The 25,250-nt window shown below is 39.0% G+C and overlaps 1 protein-coding gene across 1 annotated transcript in view; it reads right to left on the bottom strand.

The window, feature by feature from the left end:
• VPS13B (vacuolar protein sorting 13 homolog B) overlaps nt 1-25,250 on the bottom strand; it is a 932,812-nt gene that overhangs the window by 759,128 nt on the left and 148,434 nt on the right. Inside the window, 1 exon segment of the mRNA XM_029063425.2 lies at nt 20,105-20,229. Within this exon segment, the coding sequence (XP_028919258.1) occupies nt 20,105-20,229 (125 nt within the window).

The raw sequence follows: 25,250 nt of genomic DNA, 5'->3' as shown, positions 1-25,250 counted from the left end.
TATTGACACCTTGATGCCAACTGCTTCACCTCCAAGAGCTTGCTTGAGCTCTATCAATCATCATGAGACCTATAATAAAGCATTTTTCAATCAGGGAACCCCTAAATAAGGGAACGGGAACCTTAAACAACTCCAAGAGGAATCCACAAATGTACAGATTTAAACACATAATGATATCCTAGTCACCTCATAGGTTTGCCTTTCAAAGTTATAACGAACGCATATGTGCACGCGCACACACATACATTGACTTTTCCCTCACTTCTAGGTATCTAATGCTGGCTGACCTGCTACGTCAACCAACTTTTCCAGATGTTCTCATGACATCGAGATCCTTACAACTCAATTCTGCCCACACATATTCCTTGAAGGTCAAATTTTTCATCACAGGAGCTCTGTTAAGCTATGAAAAGGCCTATCTTGTAGGTCATCATGCCACTCAGAGTATGGGCAGACAAATGAAACATCTGTGAAATTTACCCCAAGAGAGATTTAGGAGTCCTCTAATAATAATAATTAAGAATAATTATGGTATTTGTTAAGTGCTTACTATGTGCCTGGCACTGTACTATGCGCCAGGGTGGATACAAGCAAAGCAACTTAGACACTGTTCCTGTCTCAAGAAGGGCTCACAGTCTCAATCCTCATTTTATAAATGAGGTAACTGAGGCACAGAGAAGTGAAATGACTTGCCCAAGGTCACAGAGAAGTGCTGGGGTCAGGATTAGAACCCATGACCTTCTGACTCCCAGGCCCATGTGCTACCCACCACATCATGCTACTTCTCTGTTTCTGTTGCCACTTAAATCCAATTTAGCAATATGTACTTCTTCCTTCATGTTGTTACTATTTACTTTCCCTGTCCCTCTTTCAAGGTCTTCTTTGAATAATTTTAAGGTCTTTCTGCACTTTTTAAAACAGGTTTGATATTAGCTATTTGGGTCCTTAAATTCAATTTGCAAATCCTTACTGATGAAAATTTGAAAAAAAAAACAAACCAAAACCAGCTTTGTAGCATAGGTGAAAAAATATCCAGAAGAAAGTAAATCTGAGCAGTTCCCTCTACTCAAAAGAGCATGAATAATCCAATCACTCTGTCTCCAGCCGGATAAATTTCCAACATTTAAGAGGTGCTGTAGAGTAGCAAAGGTTACGTCCGGAAGGTTAAAGCAAGAGCAACTTACAAGGCAGCATTTTGGAATTGCTTCATTTTAAAAGTGCAAGATCACTATTTATTTGATGTGTAGTTGAGCTACTGTACTGAACTACCCTTACTTTCAAACTAATAGGCCTCACATAAAAAGTTTCCCAGATGGATAGTAACTCTATACTGGATATACTTAAACATATGCAAATTCTGAAAGGTTCACTTATTGTGATTTTTAATAATCTCTTTGGGAATGGAAAAAAAAAAACTCCAGCAATTTTCACTTCAGTATTTTTTGTTTTAAAAAAGAAAGTGACTACACCCAAATCAGCCAAACATAAAAAAGTAAGAGTAACAACACAATGTGTCTAGAAAATGATTCTTAAAAGGAAGTATAAACAGAGCTTTGAAAATTTTGGATGACAGGGGTTGCTTTCTAAATGCACCTGTTGATACAACAATTCATCAGTATTTTCATGGGCTTTGATAGTATTTGTTGCCTTAAAAAAAGGTTACAAAAAATATAACGCTTGAAATTTATGAAACCCATGCCTTCGTTACATTTCAATGCTTTTTTGAGTATAACATCGCTCAAAATATACATCGAGAGTCAAAATTTGTGTTATATAAAATTAGCAAGCCTGCATTTTAAAACTCCTTGGCCACAACAATAGAATTCATTTATATCCCAAATACTTATTTCTCATGAACGGAGCTGAAGTCAACAGCTGAACATATGTTCATTTAAAAGAACAGGTTAAAAAACTATCAATTCAAACATTATTCTCTAGGGGAAAATAAATCCTAATGTAACTAGCGGGATAAACAACTCATTAAAACCAAACTTGGACAAACTCCAGAATAAATTTAAGGAAATAGGAGCAAGCAAGTCTTGATATTTAGTGGCCAAAGCTAAAAATGAATGTGACCTAACAAAATGATTCTGAAAATACACCCTGGGTGTACCTATGTTGCTGACAAACTGTAAAATATACTTCCTAAAATATCAGGATAAATCTGGCATATCTTTAAAGAAAATAATTTTCTTCACAGTTTTTGAATAAAAAACATGGAAATGGTACTTGCATGCTTCAAGCAAAGGAATTAGTTTAACCAATCCCTGAAAGTTCATCGGAGTACCATGAAATTTTTGCAATATGTAGAGTTAAGGCACAGAAACCCATTCTTTTAAAATCAACACCTCTCAGTGATTGAAAGAATATAGTAGTGAACAGCCTGCACTTTGGTTTATACAGAGTCCCCGAATGCAAAGGCTGGAACCTGTAGAATGTTTCCAAAAATGTAATTTTGTTATTACTCATATCCTGTACAGTAAAATACGATTAGTTCATTTTTTCCAAGGTGGCAAAACCTATAACATGCTACCAGAACCTTCTGCGTAAGTGTAGACCCTGAATGAAGTTTAGGAATGTATATATTTTTGTGACATTCTGATCAGATGATCAATACGTGATTATGAAGCAGCGTGGCTCAGGGAAAAGAGCTTGGGCTTGGGAGTCAGAGGTCATGGGTTCGAATCCCTGTTCCTCCATTTGTCAGCTGGGTGACTGTGGGCAAGACACTTAACTTCTCTGTGCCTCAGTTACCTCATCTGTAAAATGGGGATTAACTGTGAGCCTCACGTGGGACAACCTGATTACCCTCTATCTACCTCAGTGCTCAGAACAGTGCTCTGCACATAGTAAGCACTTAACAAATACCAACATTATTATTATATGCCAGATGCTCCCAAAAGTTGGGACTTCAGGTCTTTACATGGAATACAAAATTTGCTGCAATACAGAAAATGAGAAGCGGGATGGATAGAGCACGGCATGGGAGTCATAAGAATCTGGGTTCTAATCCTGTCTCTGTCAGCTGGGTGACTTTAGGCAAATCACTTCACTTCTCTGTGCCTCAGTTATTTCATCTGTAAAATGGGGATTAAGACTATGAGGCCCAACTGATTAGCTTGTATATACTCCACGGCTTAGTACAATGCCTGGCACATAATCAGTGCTTTAAAAATGTCATTTAAAAAGAAAGTTTGCTAAAAGTACTCAATCCTTATTCTCTGGGAGTTTACACATCTACCAACACTATATATTGTAGTCTCCTGAGTGCTTAGTGCAGTGCTCAGCACACAGTAAGCACTCAATAAATACCAATGACTGATTGATTTACAACCCAATATCATTTGAGTTTGGGTGTTGACTACAGGGCATACACTAAAATGTTTAGACTCACCTGCACATACTGGTAAAATTCACGATCTGTGACATCAACATTTAATATGTACAACACACACATTTATAAGCTCCCTTCAGAGATAAAAGCATGCACTGACCAGTTAAAGACACAGTAATACCCATCTTTAGGAAAAAAATAAATAAATAATAACAATCATATTTATTGAGTGCTTCTGTGTGCAAGACACTGTATTAAGTGCTTGGGAGAGCAAAATCTAATAGACACTTTCCCTGCCCACAACAAGCTCATAGTTTAGAGAGGGAGACAGACATTAATATAAATAAATAAATAACCTCCAGGATGTGAAACTCTTATTTTGTTTTGCTCTATCATTAAGTTCTTAAGGAGTATGGACAGAAATGGGCTGATGAAGGACGATTTGGGGCAGGTTACAATAGTGAGCAACGGAGGGAAATGTTGGTGCTCTAGGGAATGTGGGGGAGAGAGGCATGGGTTGTAGCTAAAGTGGTGATCAGAAACATTATTAGAATTATAATCACATTTGTTAAGCACTTACTGTGTTCCAAGCACTGGAGTATAGGAGGTAATCAGGTTAAATACTGCCCCTGTCCCACATGGGGCTCATAGTCTTAATCTCCATTTTACAGATGACATGACCAAGGCACAGAGAAGTGAAGTGATTTGCCCTAGGTCACCTAGCAGACAAGTGGAGGAGTCAGGATTAGAACCCATGACCGTCTGACTCCCAGGTCTGTGTTCTATCCACTAGGCCACATTCTGCAAGCTCATGTCTCCCAAGCGCTTAATACAATGCTCCACACAGTAATTCATTCATTACCCCTACTGTACACACAGCACCTTTGGGAAGCAGGGATATTTCTGCCAATTCACTATAAAAAAATTTGATCAGCTTAAATACTACAGCTAGCCCTTTCGATCATAAATACTGCATAAATTTCTTCCAGATTATGCTGAAGCAATCAATGGTATTTATTGAGCATTTGGGTTGTGCAGAGTGTACTAAGCACTTGGGAGAGCATAATACAACAGAGTCAGGAGACGCATCCCCTGCCAGAGGGAGCGTGTAGTCTAGAGGTAGAGGCAGACGAAACAGATTACGGATACATACCTAAGTGCTGTGGGGCTGAAGATGAGGGGAATAATAATAATGTTGGTATTTGTTAAGTACCTACTATGTGCCTAGCACTGTTCTAAGCGCTGGGGTAGATATAAGGTAATCAGGTTGTCCCACATGAGCCTCACAGTCTTAATCCTCATTTTACACATGAGGTCACTGAGGCACCGAGAAGTTAAGTGACTTACCCACAGTCACACAGCTGATAGGTGACGGATCCGGGATTAGAACCCATGACCTCTCACTCCTAAACCCGGGCTCTTTCTGCTGCTTCTCCAGCAAGCGGTTAAATGGTACAGATCCAAGTGTAAAGGGGATTCAAATGGGAGAGGGAGCAGGAGAAGTGAGAGCTTAGTCAAAGAAGGCCTCTTGGAAGAAAGGTGATTTTAAGAGGGTTTTGAAGGAGGGGAGAGTTGTCTGTCAGATATGAAGGGGAAGGAGAGTTCCAGGCCAGAGGGAGGACATGGGCGTGGGGTCGATGGTGAGGTAGATGAGCTCGATGTACAGAGAGTAGCTTAGCATTAGAAGAGCGCAGTTGGAGGGCTGAGTTGTAGTAGGAAATCAGTAAGTGCTTTAGAGATGAAGCACCTGAAACACAGAAAGATCCTGTACAGTTTTGAAACATTACGGCCTAGTAGACAAAGCACAGGCCTGGGAGTCAGAAGACGGGGGTTCTAATCCCGGCTCTGCCACTGCCTGATGTGGGACCTTGGGCAACTCACTTAAACTTCTCTGGGCCTCAGTCACCTCATTTGTAAAAATAACAATAATAATAATAATAATGGTATCTGTTAAGCACTTACTATGTGTCAACCACTAAGCACTGGGGTAGATACAAGGTAATCAGGTTGTCCCACATGGGGCTCGCAGTCTAAATCCCCATTTTACAAGATGCGGTAGCTGAGGCACAGCCCAGTTAAGTGGCTTGCTCAAGGTCATACAGCTGACGGTAGTGGAGCCGCAGTTAGAACCCATGACCTCTGACTCCCAAACCCATGCTCTTTCCACTAAGCCACACTGCTTCTGGGGACTGTGAGAACCACATGGGACATGGACTGTGTCAAAACCAATTAACTTGGATCTATCGTAGCAGTTAGTACAGCACCTGGCACAAACCAAGCACTTCACAAATATGAGAAGCAGCATAATCTACTGGAAAGAGCATGGGAGTCAAAGGGTCTGGGTTCTAATCACAGTTCTGCTACCTGTCTGCTGTGTGGACTTTGGGCAAGTCACTTTATTTCTCTGCGTCTCGGTTACTTCATCTCTAAGATGGAGATTGAGATTGTGAGCCCCTTGTAGGATGGGGACTATGACCAAGTCAATTATCTTGTATCTACCCCAGCACTTTAGTACACTGCCAGCCATACAGTAAGCACTTAACAGATACCATTAAAAAAATTAGTAAACTGAGGTTGTTCCAACATATTCAAAACAATTGGAATCATATTTTTAATATTTTTCTCCTCAGTCCCCTATTCATCAAGCTCAAATGCATTTTTAAAAAAAAAGACAAAGAGCTTTGACTATGACTAGTCTATCCAAGTTTGTCTTGCCTTAAAAGTTTTTGTTTTATTGTTGCAGGATCAGTTTCTATACTTCCAAACTTCTTTCAGATATGTCAATCTGAAAATTGGTATATACATTTTCTTTAGCATTAACATGTATCTTGTACTTTCATTTTCAGATATCATTACCCCATTTCTTTTCTTGATATTGCATTCAGCCATTCAATCATATTTATTGGGTGTTGACTGTATGCAGAGAATTGTACTGAGTGCTTGGGAAAGTGCAGTGCAACGATAAACAGTGATAATCCCTGCCCACAATGAGCTCACAGTCTGGGGGAGGAGACAGACATCAGTACAAATAAACATCAATATAATAAATAAAATGACATATATATGTAATTGATATGGGAGGCAGGGAGGAAGAGCAAAGGGAGCAAGTGCGGGCAACACAGAAGGGTAAAATCTTTACCTGTGAATCGTTCATTTTGGTAAACCGTGTCTTTCTTTTTCCCCAAAAACAAACACAGTCTTACTTCTCTTCAGGATGCTAACCATATGATAGAAAGCAGGGAAGCTACTCGTGGAAAGAGCATGGACCTGCGAGTAAAGAGAACTGGGTCTTAACCCCAGTTCTACCACTTCATTTACTGTGTAACTTTGGGCATTAGACTCTAGGCTGTAAATTCATCTCTCGGCTCTAAGTTCTACTCAATTGTTGTTGCAGAACTTTTGCAGAACACCCAATAAATATGACTAGGTGAGCAAGTCACAACTTCCCTGTGGCTCAGTTTCCTCTTCCATAAAATGGGGATTAAATAACTTTCTCCCTTCCTCTTAGACCTGGAGCGCTGTGGGACAGGAAATGTGTCTGATCTGATTATCTTGAAACTACTCCAGTATGTAGTAAAGAGTAAGCACTTAAAAAATATCACAATTATTATTCTGTGGTCCACATGGTTTAGAGCAGTGACTTCAGTCAATTGGTAACCACAGTCTGACTGTAAGCTCCTCAAGGGCAGGAACAAATTCTTCTACATTTTCCTGTCCCTCTTCCTTCTCTCCTGAGGTTTTTTTTGGTAATATGCTCTCAATTATCCTTTTTTTTCCATTTTTCCACGAGTGGCTGGGTGTGTTTCCTAGAAAACAATTTCCCCTTTTGTTATCATTTGATCTTTTTTTCTGCCTCTCTCAAGCATACTTGTTTTACGTTCACTCCCTTAAGACTTCCACAACTCCCCTTAATAATGTTGCTATTTGTTAAGCGCTTACTATGTGCAGAGCACTGTTCTAAGTACTGGGGTAGATACAAGGTAATCAGGTTGTCCCACATGAGGCTCACAGTCTTAATCCCCATTTTACAGATGAGGTAACTGAGGCACAGAGAAGTTAAGTGACTTGCCCACAGTCACACAGCCGAGGAGTGGCAGAGCCTGGATTTGAACCCATGACCTCTGACTCCCAAGCCTGGGCTCTTTCCACTGAGCCACACCTCAGAGGTAGCACTTTGCTCCATATGCCATATGTTCTACTCTCAGCTCTGGCACTTGTCTGCTGTTTCACCTTGGGCAAGTCACTTCACTTCTCTATACCTCAGTTACTTCATTTGTAAAATGGGGATTGAGAGTGTGCGTCCTATAGGGGACAGGGACCGTGTCCAACTTGATTTGCTTGTATCCACCCCAGCACTTTGTACAGTGGCTGGCACAGAGAAAGTACTTAAATACCATCATTACTATCATCTCTAATACATGGACAGTTCTGATCCTTCAGCATGGTGGGTATTTTTGATTCATGTTACTCTCCTTTCTCCTGATCTCTCTGGACTTTCTTTACTATCACATCCTATTCTGCCATCCTGGCTCCTATTATCCTCCTCCAGCTGATAACTATCTTTGAAACCAAAGCCAAAAAAACTCCCTCAACGTTTACGGATTGAAATTCAGTCTTGGCACATGCCCAGTCAAACCCTACCGTAAAGTCAGAGGCCAGATAGCCTGAAAGAGAAAGTAACACCCAATTATCCTATAATACGGGGATTACGTTCTTCCAAAACCCCATACAAAGGAACACTTGCATCACATTTCTCCCTAGTCCTGACTGTACACATGCTAAAACTCTTTCTTGTAACATATTGCAGCTCACTCATTTTCTTTGCTAAAATGCATATTGAAAATATGCACTATGGCATACCTGAGCGCATGAGATTTTTTAATACAAGCAAATACAAGCGCACAAAAAATCCAATTAAATTATAATACTAATGTGCAGAAAATGAACTCAAATACTATTGTTAAAAAAATTATCAGTTTGGCTACTTTACCAAATCTGAATGGTACTAGGTTCAGTGTCTTTTAAAAAAATTATCAGTTTGGCTACTTTACCAAATCTGAATGGTACTAGGTTCAGTGTCTTTTTCCTATACTTGTTCAAGTTCCTCACTTCCTTACCACCCAGTAACTCGGGTTCATTTTCTCAGCCCCTGAGATCGGCTTCCCTTCTCATGGTCGCACCTGGAGAGTTTCCGGTCCTCTACCAGTCTCGACTACAGGAAGGAGAGTCGAGCAGAAGCATTTCCATTCCTAGCTTGGACAGTGGCTAGCGAGTGGAAGGCAATCAGCTACAAGGCAAAATTCACCTGTGCTGGGCAGCAGTGGCATGGGAGAGAGTCGAGGGCAGAGACTTAGGTTTACTGTGCGGAAGGAGGCAATGGTAGTAAACCATTTCCATATTTTTACCAAGAAAATTCTCTGGATACACTATCAGAACAATTGCAGATAAATGGAGGCGGGGCATTCTGGAGGAGACGTGTCCATGGCTTCGCTATGTTCGGAGATGATTCAACAGCATAAGACAAGACAAGAGATCAGCTTAGGCATTCTTCTGCTAACAGCCAGAACCTGTCCACACCACTCTTTCTGAGTTCAGTTTTGAATGTTTCATCTGCCTTTTGAGTGCATGCTTGTTGTGGGCAGGGAATATGCCTACCAACTCTTTTCTACTGTACTGTGCTAAGCGCTTAGTTAGTGCTCTGCACTCAGGAAACACTCACTGACTGATTGTGCCTACTTGCCTGGTCTCCCTCTAACAAACAGCTGTCTCTTTACTGGTCTGTCAACCTCAGTTAGAAGTATTGGGAACAAGATTAAGGGGGTACAAAATCCACCAAACCAGTAATATAATATATATATATATTCTTAATCTAGAATATGAAAATTGCTAGAACCTCAGAGTTTCTGGTTGAATTCCAAAGCCACACACAAAAAAAGACAAGTATATGTTCAAGGGATAATACTGAAGACTGGTCAAAGGGTGTATTTTTACTTGATTGATTTACCTGACAAACTTCTAAACTGACTTCTCTGGCTGATTTCATCATCAATACTATTTATTAAGCCCCTTCCTTGAGCATCACACTGACTTGTTTAGTTTTCCAGTTAAAATAGCCTGCACTCAGATTCTCTATTACTCATGGATTTAAATCATTATCAAAAGCAGAGTTAATGTATGTTATTTCCATACCACTCACTATTTCAGCAGCAAATGGTACTAAGAAGCAGAGATGATTTTAAGTTAACTGCCTAACAGTAACATGTAGAAAAGAATGTTTTGAAAATAAACTTTAAAATTTCATTCATTTTATACTGAAGTGTAAACTTTAAAAGTAAGGGTATAAGGAGAGCATTAACTTCCTAGCATTTTTAAGGTTTCTCAATTCATAAAAATTTGAATCTTGTCTGTTATATTGTGCTCCCCCAAGTGCTAAGTACAGTGCTCTGAACACAGTAAGAGCTCAATAAATACAATTGACTGGTTGACTGAATCAAAACAGTAGGATAGTAGAAGGCTTCCTGTTCTGGACTCCAACTAGCTGGGTGGAAATGCTCAATCAAGCTGTATTGCGAAGGTGTAACATTAACTGCTAAAAACCTTTGGAAATTATTTTCTCTTCCATTACTAAATACAGAAAGTGTGTCTAGGGGGAGCATGAAACCTATCCATCAACCTAATCGCACTGAACACTCCCAAGCATTTAGTACAGTGCTCTGCACACAGGAAGTATTTAAATACCTTTGATGATGATGAGACTTTAACCCTCTTCAAATGGATGGCTTGACACCTACAGATTTTAAATTATCACTGGGATTTTGGATGACTATCTGAGAGGAGACATGAGACTCAAAGCAGTTAAAAAAAGAGACATGGATTTTGAGGAAAAAAAGGTAAGGAAAAAACAGCTTCATCTTGGGGTTTGCAAAATTTAACCATGTCATATTAATAAGGAGCTTTCAACATGAAATATTTTTACATACCCTGGGTAAGTCCCAATCCCACAAGAATAATCAAACACAGACATACTTAAAGGGTATTGTCATTAAACTACAGTGCTGTCACAGTATAATGTTCTCCTGCTGTCTTGCGTAGACAAAGCCAATTACTAAGACAAAGCCATTATATTTATTTTCAAAGCCAGAGACATGGGACCCTGCAACAACAGTATCCAACATCAACTGTTTGGGGAGATAAGGTATTTTCTAAAAATGGGTTTAGAGCGCTCATTATGATGACAGTTGCAGTAACTACATCAATTCTCCTTGAGAAATCAATTGGCAAAGAATTTGAAATAGATGTGTTCTGTCTTTGTTTGCTTCACACCCAAACTATCACAAAATTACGCATGCAAAATGATGAAATTTTTGTAAAGCAAAATTAAACTATCTATGCTCACTGACTGAAAACCTTTCTGCTTGTTAATGTGTGCCTCCTATTTGTCCCCTATTTTTAAGATGCAAAAGCTGAGCATACATGTTAAGCAATAATTTGTCCTTATTTTCATTCTACTTTCTCATGTAGAAACTAAAACTTACAAAATATGTTAATGTGGATAAAAAGTTGAACTTTTTCTTGAATGCACAAAAAATTACAAGTGTATTTTCAATATCTTTGATGAATAGAAATTGTTAGGATTCATATCAATTTGATTAATTTTCTTCTATCAATGGCAGTTACTAAGTGCTTACCGTGTGCAGAATACTGTATTAAGCACATGGGAGAGAACAGTTCAACAGAGTTGGTAGATACATTCCCTGCCCACAATGAGCTTATACTCTAGAAATAACAGTAATAATAACAATAATAGTATTTCTTAAGCTCATACTATGTGACGAGAGCTATGCTGAGGACTGGGGAAGGGATATGTGCTGTCTGAGGGTTTAATTAGTTAACATAATTGCATTAATTTTTCAAAAGAATATTTTTATTTTTGTTATATTCTTAACTGGAAATCAAGTTATTTCCTCACCAATTTCAATAACAAGAAATTCAGGGGGCATTTAGTCCCTTACAAAGCTGCTCTCTAACCTCAAAGCAAACAATAACTGGTGACAATAATGATAATACTAATAACTGATATTAAATCTTTACTATGTGTCAGGCACTGTACTAAGCACAGAGGTGGGTACAAGCAAATTGGGTTGGACATGGTCCCTGCCCCCCGTGGGGCTCCCACTCTCACTTCCCATTTTATAAATGAAATAACTGAGGCACAGAGAAGTGAAGTCATTTGCCCAAGGCCACACACAGACGTGTGGCGGAGTCGGCATTAGAACCCATGACTTTCTGACTCCAGGCCCATGCTGTACCCACCATGCCATGCTGCTTCCCCAGACACAAGGTCATTTACCAAAATTTGGAGTTTAATTTGACCCAAAAGAATACTGAACTTAAAATTTATCTCATAGGTGCCTGTCTACAGTGGACAGTAATTGAATTTTATACTAGGCCATCCAGTTTAACAGTTGGTCTGTCTCATATCCAATATGGACACTGCACCAGATGCTTCTGTGACCAGTATTTTCATTGGAAGTAAACCAGCTTTTCTCTACCACAAATCCTGTCTCCAGGTTCCACAGCTTAGAAGCAGAAACAAGGTTCAGAGGAGCTGGAAAATTGGACCAGAGGTTCTGACAGAAGTGGCATAGTCAAGGGTCCTCCCAGAGAAGCATTCTAAATTTACATTGTCTGTCTTCTCCCCCTCGCTTGTAAGCTCCTTGTGGACGGGGAATATATCTCAACTCTAACAACTCTGATATATTGTAATCTCACTGTAAGCTGTATACTGCTTTGCACTCGGTAAGTGGTCCATAAAATAAGACTAAATTTGGGTAAACTTGGCATACTCCTGCAAAACAGTGCTTATGGCATCAGTCCCACTAACGCCCCATGCCTGGCATAATGCACATGATGTGCTGGGCAATGCCATTCTGTCATTTTGGAGGGCTGTTAAGGGCCACCATTAAGCTGTCATTTTACAAGATATTACAAGCTTCCCAGAATCACAGGTACAAAGCCTACTAGATTTGAGCAGTATTGCAATTTTTTAAAAAGTCTACTTCATAAAATTGAGACTCAGTGTTTACGTGGAAAAAAAAATTAAGATAAAATGAAGCCTACACAGCCCCAAGTATCTGGGCACAAACAGCACACTCATTTCTGTGGGCAGAGCACTGTATTAGGCGCTGGGAAAGAATACCCAGATGATAATCAGCGTTCACAGGGCTCACGGTCTAAGATTAAAAGAGGCAGGGGGGACTTGAGATGGACGATATGGAAAGATGAAACAATGAAATGCTAAAGCAATATATCACTATGCAAATTAAAACACAAAACAGTAGGGAAATTGAGGCTAAAGGGGCGATTTTCAGGTTCCTCATAACAGTCCACTGTAACAACCACAGGGACCACTACGGCAGAAAGCACAGCCTTCCCAAGATTCTACTTTTTGTGGGAGTCTTGAGATGAGGTTTTCGCTGCTCTATCCTTGCCATGGGGATGGTGCACGGCAGTTTGGGATGGAGGCTCCAGGATGTTGTGATAGGACACTGGTGCAGGTTTATATCAATCTTTCCCCTTGGTTTTTCCTCCAATCTTTAATTTATTTTGTAACAGTCACCCCAGCTAAATCATAAGCCCTTTGGGGGCCGGGATCAGGTCTAACTGTACTTACGTACATATCTGAAATTTATTTAGTTTATGTCTGTTTCCCCTCTTTAGACTGTAAGCTCATTGTGGGCAGGGAATGTGTCCGTTGATTGTTATTCTGTACTCTCCCAAGTTCTTAGAACAGTATTCTGCACATGGAGTAAGCAGTCAATAAATACAATTGAATGAATGAATGAACTCTCTCTTACTCCTCCAAGCACTTGGAACAGTGCTCTTCAGAGAATTAGTGGCTCAATAACTACTTATGGTTGATTGAGGAGTGGGGAAAAGATAGGGGTCAGGAAACGTAAATTGATGATACGCCCTTTGTCTCTAACCACTCAAGCTGGGCCTTGATGAAAGCGGTCCTAGGATGATGATGACAATGATGTGGCATTTGTTAAGCGCTTACTATGTGCCAAGCACTATTCTAAGCAATGGGGTAGATACAAGGTAATCAGATTGTCTCACGTGGGGCTCACAGTCTTAATCCCTATTTTATAGATGAGGTAACTGAGGCGCAGAGAAGTTACGTGACTTGCCCAAAGTCACACAGCTGATAATTGGTGGAGCTGGGATTAGAACCCATAACCTGTGACTCCCAAGCCCATGCTCTTTCCACAAAGCCATGCTGTTCCTGCTTCCTAAGAGAAGAGGTTACCTTATACTTGACAGTGGCCATTTCAGCATTTTCAGCTCCACTTCCCCCAAAGACACAACATAGCCGGGGGCCCCGAAGAGGCCTCTTTATTCAGCCTCAGCACAAAACTTCAGTCTCAGAGAAAATATCTAGAGGTCTCTTTGTGTACTAGCACCACTCTCCACAATTCTGTCTGCCTACATGAAGTTCAAGTTTTTCAGATAATCAAAAAAATTTATTTTAGCCAATTATTCAATCTTTCATCAATGCCTTTTCTTCCAGAGTTGCCGTCAAATAGATAAATTGATTTATTTCCTTTGATTTTTACCTCTGAGCTTATAGTAGAGCTAGGGAAGAGTGAAGTGAGGAAAAAGGGCTTTTTTGAGGCCTTCCCAAACTAAGCCCCCCTTTTCCTCTGCTCTCCCTCACTCCATCGCCCTCTCTCCCCTTTGCTCTAACCCCCTCCCTGACCCCCAGCACTTGTGTATACATGTACATATTTATAATTATAATTCTATTTATTTTTATTAATGATGTGAATATATCTAGAATTCTTTTTATTTATAATAATGCTACTGATGCCTGTTTACCTGTTTTGATGTCTGTCTCCCCTCTTCTAGTCTGCGAGTCTGCTGTGGGTAGGGATTGTCTCTGTTGCTGAGCTGTACTTCCCAAGTGCTTAGTACAGTGCTCTGCACACAGTCAGTGCTCAATAAAAATGATTGAATAAATGAAAAATGTAGGAAGTCATAATTAAGAGGAAGAGATGCAAAAGCCATGAATCGTTCAGCATTTTGAACCTTAAATTCTACTCCCTATCCCACTAACTTCCTCATCCCCCAAAACCACTTTTCTTCTGCCTGCCTCCTCCATTACACTCTACACTCTTTGAGGCCATGGAATGGGTACCTTGCTTCCGTCTTGCTCTCCCAGAGACCTCCTACAGTGCTCTGAACTCAGTAAACGTTCAAGAAAAACCACTGATGATTGGTTGGCTGAGGTCGCCGGCAGCAGATATATGAGTCTGCTAGTTAGTAAGTAGGAATGGGGTGACTTTGGGAACTGAGACAGCAAAAGGTCAAATCTGAAAGAATGCTAGGAACTGTCAAAAGCAAATATAGCAGGACGCTAAAGAACTCTCCCTGTGCACCGTGCAGAAAGAGTAAACACAAATTTGGGGATAAGATCACACAGTTAGAGAGTCCAGGCACAAGAGACTAGGATTTTCTGGTATTTAACATGTGTTTGGCTGCAATTCTGCCTGACTCTCAGCATCAAACAGAACCCTCCTGACCACTGATTTCAGAGCAATCCACCAGCTGTCTCCTCCTTGCCTTTCTGCTCTCTTCTCCAGCTACATCCCAGCTGACGTTCTTTACACCTTTCTAGCAAGCCTCTTAACTGCATACCTAGCTCTCAACTGTCCCATTCAGATATTGTGTAACCTCTTTTGTCTCCCCTCGGTGGACTTGCAAAACCACATCTGCTAAAACCACAGCCTCCCCACCAACACACATTCAAAACTTTTCTAATAAGCCACCTCACCCTGGTGGCATTCCCCAACTCATCTCAACCCCCCACCCTCACCACATCCTTCCCCGGAGGGCAGTCAATCAATGGCATTTATCGAGCACTTACTGCCTGCAGACCACTATACTAGACACTTGGGAGAGTAGTACAATACAACATAGTTGGTAAACGCAGTCCTTGCCACCAGGAGCTTATAGTGTGAAAGGGGAGACAGACACTAAAATAAACTGGGTCATATCACCTTGTACTCCAAACTTTCTTGTGTATATCAGTTCATTCGTTCCAATCATTTACAGTTTTTTGGAATTTTTCCACTGACTAACATTACCTATTTTATTTATGGATTTACTCTTGTTTCCACTACAGCTATTCCGTGTATATCTATTTTCCCAGGGACCAAGACCACCTACTTCAACTGTACACTCCTAAGTATCTAGTACAATGGTTTGGAAAAAAAAAAAAAAAGACACTTAAATACTGATAAAGATGACCCACTGTACCCATGTAATGAATCTCTGTGGAAATTCAATATTAGAAACATTCTTATGGAAATCCAGTTCAAGTCATTCAACGAGGTTTTACCCAATGACTCCTGATAGCTACATAAAGAGACTCAAAATTGCATACAAACAAGATCTCCAGAATTACAGTGGCAAAAACCACCCTATTACAAGTAATCTCAGAGCCTGAGGAACATGGTAGGGCTTGGGTGACTTGTGAATGTTTAATTTCGCTGCCCAATAACCGTTACTGCAATGGGAAAAATTTAAGATGGTAGAAAAAGAAAAGAAGTCAGGAAAGGTTAAAACTGAAGGAATTCAAAGGGAAAATGGAAGGAGGGAATATCAAAACAGGCAGTAATAATAACAAATTATGGCATGTGTTAAGCGCCTACTACGTGTCAAACACTGTTCTAAGCACTAGGGAAGATACAAGTTAATCGGCCTGGACACAGTACATGTCCCACGTGGGGCTCACAACATTAGTCCCCATTTTACAGGTGAGGTAACAGGCACAGAGAAGTTAAGTGACTTGTCCAGGGTCACACAGCCAACAAGTGGTGGAGCTGGGAATAGAACCCAGGTCCATCTGACTCCCAGGCCCGTGCTCTATCCACTAGACCACTCTGAGGTTTATAAAAAAAAGTTAGGGAAACAAAAAGGAAAAGCAAAAATGGGAAACAGAGAAAACACCCCATTAAATGTGATAAAAAAATTAATATAATTCATTGGATTTGATCACAACACCTTGGGAGAAAGGAGATGTCAAACGCTAAGACAACCTCCATAGCTTGATGGAGGGGAAAAATGACGATAGAAAATGCTACCATGACTGATGTCGGTCATAAGGAGTGACCAAAAATAGCTCGTTTTATTCCCAAAGGAGTTTCTTTAGTATAATGCCTTTTCACTGAGCTATTTGGCATCAAGCCAACGCATGGGTGGTCAGAATGGTTCATCCATCAGGATCAGAGAAACATAAGAGCTATTCAGTTACCCCTTTTTCCTCCTTTAAACCAGGAGGTCCCTGCTCCAACCAATCACATGTACTTTACTGTAGTCCACGTAAATCCAAACAGCAGACTTCAAGCTAGTCAGTTGTGCTTCTCCTAGGTAGCCTGCCAAAGGTCAAGCACATCTCCCAAGGGAACCTGGAAAAGCACCTTTGCCATAAGGCCAGGGCCAACTACATCTCAAATTCCAGTGGAAAGACATAAAGTCCTTCACCACGAAACAGGTTTGCTTATTCTTTCAGGACAAAATTTAATTGAAATACCCAGGAAGCCCCACCATTCAGCAGATAAATGGTTTGGGAAGACAAATTTGGCTCATAAATCCTAAATAAAATATGTATTGACTAATTATAAAAACATACAGGTTTAAATATAATTATCCCAACTTTCAGAAACAACCATCAATAGGGAATTCAAGTACATTTCTACCAGTGAATCAGACTTTGTTAGAAAAAAAAAATCAGGTAAAACCAGGATTTGAGAAATCTCAAGATCGGTCTGGCATTAATCATTGTAATTAGTAATTTGGTTCATTTTGAAGCTAGAGTGATATTTCAGTTACCAACAGAGCATGTTGGTCCATATGAATTATTTTAAATCTTACATTTTTGTCCTTTGGCTTTGGAACTACTCATTCTATTTTTAATCCTAAAAATAAATAGTAATGGATCAACATATTTTCATTTTGAGGATTCGTATTTAAATTAATTGTGAATAAGGTATAAGTGTAACAGTCTATCATATGTATGTTTACAAGCATTTCAATTTAATTGGGGGAAATATATCCAATTTTGGTTTAACTTCATTTATTGATGCTACTAATATATCAATAATCTGGGGGAGGATACAACAATTGTTTGGAATATGGTCAAAAACAACTAACTTGCAGGATAACAGATATAATTAGGTGTACAGTTGGAATTATTTTGAATAGAAAAAATGAAAAACAGTTTTCTGATTTATGTCCGAAATAAAGTTGAGATTTTCACTGCTAACTCAAAACACACTACCTAAGGGATTCCATAACAGTTCATAAAATGTCTTTGTTTTTAAAAGCTATGGCCTGTGGTATATATTTTCTCTCAAGAAACAGAAGAACACATGTAGCATCAGATGTGTGTACTTTAAGAAACTGAGGAATGTGAAATCTAAAAATCCAAATAAAGCAGGTGGCAGAATTTGGGGGTGGAGGGGAGGGAAGGGAGAGAATGAGTTGAAATTTAATGACATTACCAGGTCACCTTACCAGACTAATTCTCACTCGCTGCATGACTTCAATGAAGCTCTCGGTCCTCACGCTGATTTTGATTTAGTTCAAGTGCCATTTGATGCATTTCATATGGAGTTTTATTCACTTCAAACCTCACTTCATTTAACTGGGCTGCAGCTCCATTCATTTATTTTTCTATTTTACAACCCTCAAATTGGTGTTGCATAGTCTACATATTAATTTATAGTAACAATTTGCTTTTATCATATTAGGGGAAAATTATGTTATGAAAATATGAAAGAGCACTGTACTTTGAAAATAAGGGATCGACAACCACTGAAACAAATTTCAACCATATTCGCCTAAAGAAAGTGCCGACATCCTGCTTAGAGCTACCGGTATCCTTTAACAAACCTGATATTGTAAATCACCTAATTTTGGTCTTTTTTCCTTCAATTTATGGCAAATGTACTCTCTCCCATGATTACTTTTCAAAGCACCTAGTCCAGAACATTTTGGTTCATTCTTACACCTTCATCAAACATTTGTTTTCTTTCAAAATGAGGTGTGTGTAATCTTAATATTTTACACTTGTAAAACTTGAACCACCGTTCATTAAGTGATGGGTGCCAGTCAGTATTAGCCCAGAAAATAATTTAAAAGATCGATTTTTGAACTGAGAAAGTATTTTAGGGCATTAACATGCATTTCTAAATAAACCCCAGTATGTGTTCTGGAGCCTATCTAGATTCAGAGATGAAGTGGTCCTCATTTGAAATACGCTAGCACAGAGAGACACAATTTTAAAAAGTGAAACCAGTGTTCACCCAAATTAAATCAAAGGCATATGAGGGACGCTGAAGAGTTGTTTCCAGACTGAAATGCTTCAAAAACGACTGACATCAAAATGTTTGGTAATTAATTTTGTAAAGATGACCTGTCAGTATTTTTAATATGACTATAAATACTTGGACTTGAAGGTGGCTTCATTTAAAACAAGTCAGAATATCTTGTTCCTGATATAACAAAATGTTATTGAAAAGCATAGCGTATTTCTCATTGCAATAAATATACGACAACATGTTTCACTATCATTTTTTAAAAAAATTCTATATTAAAGGTGGTTCATGATTACTTAAAGGAAAGCACTTTCGAAAGAAATTAATCACTGTTACCTTGAAGTCAGTAATATTTTTCATACAGGACAGATGAAAAGTATGTTCATGAAAAATTAAACTACCACCACCTGGTGGTGTACTGATTGTGTTCAAAAGTGTTTGCCCATCAAGATCCAGAAACAAACAAATGCAATGTATTTTGAATCAGCCATCAAAAAGACGCACAACCAATTTAAGTTTAAACTTCATAAGTCTCAACTTACACCACAAATGTTACAAATGTTTTATGTCCATGTTATGTTCTATTACTACAAATATTTCCAAAATTCAATTTTAAAGAAAATTTAATTCCCAATTGATATAGTCACTAGACCTTGCTAATGGGAACACAATACCTCTAACAGAAAAAGCATATTCACAGACAACTTTTTTAGCATTAAAACAATTCCACCCAAATAATATCAAAAGATAGGAATAGGAAGTACTACATAATATAGGAAAGTTCAAAGGACATACTTCGAGTAGAAGCGCTTGAAGAAACACCTTAAAGGCCAGGTTAATTCCAGGAATACTATTAAGTCAGTGAAACAGATCACAAAATGCTGACTCTCTACACCAATACCACACAGATTCAGCTTCAGACTGTCATAGAGATGGTGGATTAAAGTAAGTACATAACTACTCAATTAATATTCTTGATGTCATCTGGTAACTTTCTTATCTCTGGTATTTGTTCTCAAAAAAAAAAAAAAGAATGGGAATAAGTCCATAAGGTTCCCATTAGTTTTTGAAGCAAAAACATTTGTTGAGTTTCTGGGTTGTTTTTTTTTAAACTTGTTAACAGAGTCCACCCAGAGGAGAAAAATAGGGTCTACAAGATGGAGCATCAGTTATAACCTTACAAAGAGGAGTCACTACACACTAAAGGCATTACCAACTAAAATAACTGAGAAATCAAAGGAATTACGCTTTATGCCTTTCCAAGGGAAAACACAACAAATTAATGCAAATCATTGAAGACCCAGATAAGGAAAACTCTCCTTCGCTCCTAAGTGAAAACAAAAGTAAAACATGTAGCTAATCTTTTGGGAGATTTTAAAACGTTACTTACCAACACATCGGGAGTTTCAGGAATTTTCCATAAAGTGCAGTGCTGAAAGAGGGGATGAGCGGAGCAGGTAAGCAGTATGATCCTCTACTATCCAAAGAGGTCAATCCTGCTTGGAAGCCAAATACCTGAAATTTTTTTAAAATCCAAAAGTTCATAGAGATGAAGTTTTACTTTTACAAGCACAGGATAAATCATGACAGCTTTCATTTTTTATACCCCGGCTTCCCACTAACCACTTTGCAATGCATATTCACCTGCCAAAATGATCAAATCTTTCCTTTATGTTGATAGACAATTATTTAAAATGGGAATTATGGACTTCAATGAGTCTCACACCTCCACAAAAAGTCACTACTAATCAAATGGCTTTCCTTTTCAAATATAAAGGAAAATGATTCTTCCATTTACCTACTCACATGTACATCTATCTGCTCATGTGAACTCCAGTACTGATTAGATTTTATACTTCCCTCAGAATGAAATTATTTAATCCAGTTTTATGGTTAAAGTAAGATCTAGTATCTGTTGAGCAGCTGCAACTAAAAATATTTTAATAAACTTTGTACTAAAAATAAGAGATGTTCCATTGGGCAAGAAAAAAGGTTACTTGATTTTCCTGCACTGCTCTGAAAATATTGGAACCTAATGAATCTTTTCAATGATTTCTGATTAACAGAACAGAAAAACATTTCGTTCCTGAACATTAGGCTTTGACTATGGTGATGAAACAAGATAATACTATAAAGGAAAATTTTTTGAGGGTGGAATCTATTATCAACACTTGGAATAGTGCTATGAACATTGTAAGCACTTAACAAATACCATCATTATTATTTCCACTCTTCTTATTTTTAAAAAGGTAGACGATAAACACCTCACACTAAAAACAGACGCACAGAATTAAGGAACACAGATTTACCACTTTAAAATAATGGTATTTGTTAAGCACTTATTACATGTCAGTCACAGTACTGAGTCTGGGGTAGATACAAACTAATCAGGTTGGACATAGTCCACATCCCACATGGGGCTCACACTCTTAATCCCCATTTTGTAGATGAGGGTAACTGAGGCACAGAGAAGTTAAGGGACTTGCCCAGGGTCACAAAGCAGACAAATGAAGGATCAGGATTAGAACCCAGGTCCTTCTGACTTCCAACCCCCTTGCGTTATCCACTAGCCCTCACTGCTTTTCATGACATTTAATATTTTCCTAACATTCATCAGTAGTCTGACTACAACATTATCTACAGCTATTTCTAAATTTTCATTTCCATAGGGTCAAATTGTTTGCCTCAGAATAATACCTAACTGAAATGTAAGGTCATCATTTGTTTACCTTAAGGAAAGAGACAATACCTTTGCTGAATAAGCAAAGTTGTACTAAAGTACAACCCAAAATGTATTGCCTATAATTATATGCTTATTTTATTGTGTTTTCAGGAAATTATGCCCTTAGAGATTTTTAGAAATTGACAACCTGAAACTTTTTCATTAGATCATTTTTAGAGAAGCAGCGTGGCTCAGTGGAAAGAGCACGGGCTTTGGAGTCAGGGCTCATGAGTTCGAATCCCAGCTCTGCCACTTGTCAGCTGTGTGACTGTGGGCAAGTCACTTCACTTCTCTGTGCCTCAGTTCCCTCAACTGTAAAATGGGGATTAAGACTGTGAGCCCCACGTGGGACAACCTGATTCCCCTATGTCTACCCCAGCGCTTAGAACAGTGCTCGGCACATAGTAAGCGCTTAACAAATACCAACAAATACCAAAAAAAAGAATGTACGTTTAAAGGAATATATTCTAGACAACTGTACTGTTAACATTAGGGTTAATTTTTTTTCTTCTGAAATCAGGCTTTTGTGACTTCCTTATCGTAGAACATAAATGTCAGTAGCCCAAACTGAAAGGTTCAATAAATTTGAAAATTATTAGGTATTTAAATGTCTCATATTAAGACTAACATTCCAGAAAATAATCTTGCACCTCTCTCCCTGGGAACACTTTCTGTTGACCTCAATTTGAAGTCCTCACGGGATTTCAAATGGTTGTTTCTCAAAAAGAAGCACAAAAACAAACAGTAATAGGGCACCAGACCTAATCTTTAATATTATTCAAAAATTCTAAAGTGATTCATTATTTTTTGAAGGAATCTTATTTTCCTCCACTAGGTAATTATAGAATGTCTTGATCAACACCCATCTAATTTTAGGTCATACCACATAACATTAAGCATATAACAAACGCAAAACACTATTACTGGATACCGTGAAGAGTTAAAGAAGAAAAAGACAAAGTTCCTGCTCACGGATGAGTTTGTAATCTAAATGGGCAATATGCGGAAGACATTTACAACAAATAAACAAAAACCAAACAGCCCAGAAACCTAGAAGAATGTACAAAAAATATGAAGATACATATATTCTAAAGCAAATACACATAAATGCTAAAATGCTATGGGTTCGTGGTAGTGATTGCTACGACTCTGCCACGTAAAGAAAGGCTTTGAGGAGGAGGTATTTTTGAGAAAAGACAACTTGACAAAGGAGGAGGGAATGACAAAAGCAAAGATTGAAGAAAGCAGTAGGGAGGTCACTGGCAATCACTTTAATGTTCAGAATTTAATGCATTAAGATCCTTCCAAGTACAGCCACCAGATTTCATAATTTGAAGAAATGGAGGGAGAAGGCACAGAAGGGAAGAAAAGTCCTTTTAATGTCACAGCCCCTATGGCCCTACAAAGATTTGGGGGATTTGGGAAGAGCAATATTTTTCCAATTCACTGTATTTACTCGTTGCCTAGTGCTATCTCCAAGGGACAGTGCAATGTCAATAGAAAGAAACAAGGATTATTATGAAAAGGAATTCGGATCATTTAACTTCAGCCACCTAAGCAAATATAAAACATATTTCTGTGTTCTTTAAAACCACCAGCTAATTTTTCATTAGCAGTTTGAGCACTTCATAAAAGGCCAAGACTCAAATCCAAAAATTACATACATCAAAAAGCAGAAAACTATGATTCCCCCACCCAAAAAAAAAAGGTTGAGTGTATATTCACACAAAATTTGGAAAGCCCTTTGAAAAGCATCTCACAAAGGCTGGCAAAATGTACCTACTCAAGGTCTTCCTCTCTCTTAAAACAATAATCATAATAATGATGGTATTTGTTAAGTGCTTACTATTGTGCCAGGTGCAGTTCTAAGCGCTGGGGCCGATACAAATTATTGGGTTGACAGAGTCCCGGCCCCATGTTGGACCTCACAGTCTTAATCCCCATTTTACAGATGAGGGAACTGAGGCCCAAAGAAGTGAAGTGACTTGCCCAAGGTCACACAGGCAAATACGGTATGGAAGCCGGATCAGAACCCATGACCTTCTGACTCCAGGCCTGTGCTCTATCCAGGTGGGCCATGCTGCTTCTCATAACACAGTGCAAACATAATGCACTGAAGGAGGATACTCTGATCAATCCATCGCATTTATCAAGAAGCAGCGTGGCTCGGTGGAAAGAGCATGGGCTTTGGAGTCAGAGCTCATGAGTTCGAATCCCAGCTCTGCCACTTGTCGGCTGTGTGACTGTGGGCAAGTCACTTAACTTCTCTGTGCCTCAGTTCTCTCATCTGTAAAATGGGGATTAAGACTGTGAGCCCCACGTGGGACAACCTGATTCCCCTATGTATACCCCAGCGCTTAGAACAGTGCTCGGCACATAGTAAGCACTTAAATACCAACATTATTATTATTATTATTTATTGAGCACTTGCTCTGTGCAGAGCACTGTATATGCACTTGGGAGTCTACACTACAACTATATAATAGAGTGGGTAGACACATTCCCTGATCTTGTCACATCAGCTACATCCTCCTTCAAACCTCACACCAACCAGATACCAACGTGAATTTAGCCCATTCCAAAACCAACTATGGACCCAGAAAAAAAAAAAAACAACCTAGACAATTTCTTCACTTTTTGGTCTTGTGTGAAAGTTAAGCAATCTAGTAGATACTAAGAATATGCATAGTCCGTTACTTAGTAATTCAGAGCATACTGCTCACGATGGATGAGGAAATGAATGAAAGACCATAGTTTGGAAAATAGTTTTATCCACATGTGTTTGGAAGGCGAATTTGAACCAAAGACAATAAAAGAAATTTGGATCAGGACTTAAATGCTTATTCCTTGAAATATATTTCAGAAATGAACAACATACTTTATTAGCCTATACATAAAAGGACTTATTAATCAAAATATATGGTAAATCATACAGTACATGGATTACCCTAAGGTAAACTGTGATCATTGAAAATCAATGATTACTAATACCTGGAAAACTTGCCTTTCCAAGGTACCCACAGCAGGTAAACATCTAAAAATAGACTGTAAGATTCCTGTAGGTAGGGTCTGTGTTATTGGTACTCTCCCCAAAGTGCTTGCTTAATAGAGTACTCTGAACACAAGAAGCAGCGTGACCCAGTGGAAAGTGCCAGGTCTGGGAGTCAGAGTATCTAGGTTTTAATCCTGGCTCCTTCCACTTCTCTGCTGTGTGACCTTGGACAAATCACTTAACTTCTTTGTGCCTCAGTTCCCTCATCTGTAAAATGGGGATTAAGATTGTGAGCTCTATGTGGGGCGGGGACTGTGTCCAACCTGATTATTCTGTATCAACCTCAGCACTTAGTACACCTAATAAGTGCTTAACAAATACCATAAAGTAAGCCATCAATAAATGTCAGTAACTGATAGAATGAAATGTACAAAGGACCTGGAAATCGCGAGGCCACAATCCCCCTAGCCAGAGACGAGTAATCCATAAAAGCAATCAAGCAAAAAATCATCTCATAAACCAGATTAGTGGTGGGCAGGGAACGTGACTACCAACTCTGGTGTATTGTCCTTTCCCAAGTGCTCAGTACAGTGCTCTGCACACAGTAAGCACTCAAATACCACTGATGATAGTCAGACCTCGAATAAGTGCTCTCATTATGCAATTTGGATATAATGGGATTTTTTTTTTTTTGGCAGGGGGGTGGAATTTCAGGAAAGCTCTTCCAACAAAACACATCTGTCTGGATAGAACATGATGCAATATTAAAAGAAATAATTGTGCCTTTGCACCAATCATTACAGTGCAGCTTTAGTGGAAAGA

Source organism: Ornithorhynchus anatinus, chromosome 4 (assembly GCF_004115215.2).
Source record: "Ornithorhynchus anatinus isolate Pmale09 chromosome 4, mOrnAna1.pri.v4, whole genome shotgun sequence".
Lineage (NCBI taxonomy): Eukaryota > Metazoa > Chordata > Mammalia > Monotremata > Ornithorhynchidae > Ornithorhynchus > Ornithorhynchus anatinus.
Note: the sequence above shows the minus strand (reverse complement) of the source record. Positions and strands in the feature narration are given on the sequence as shown.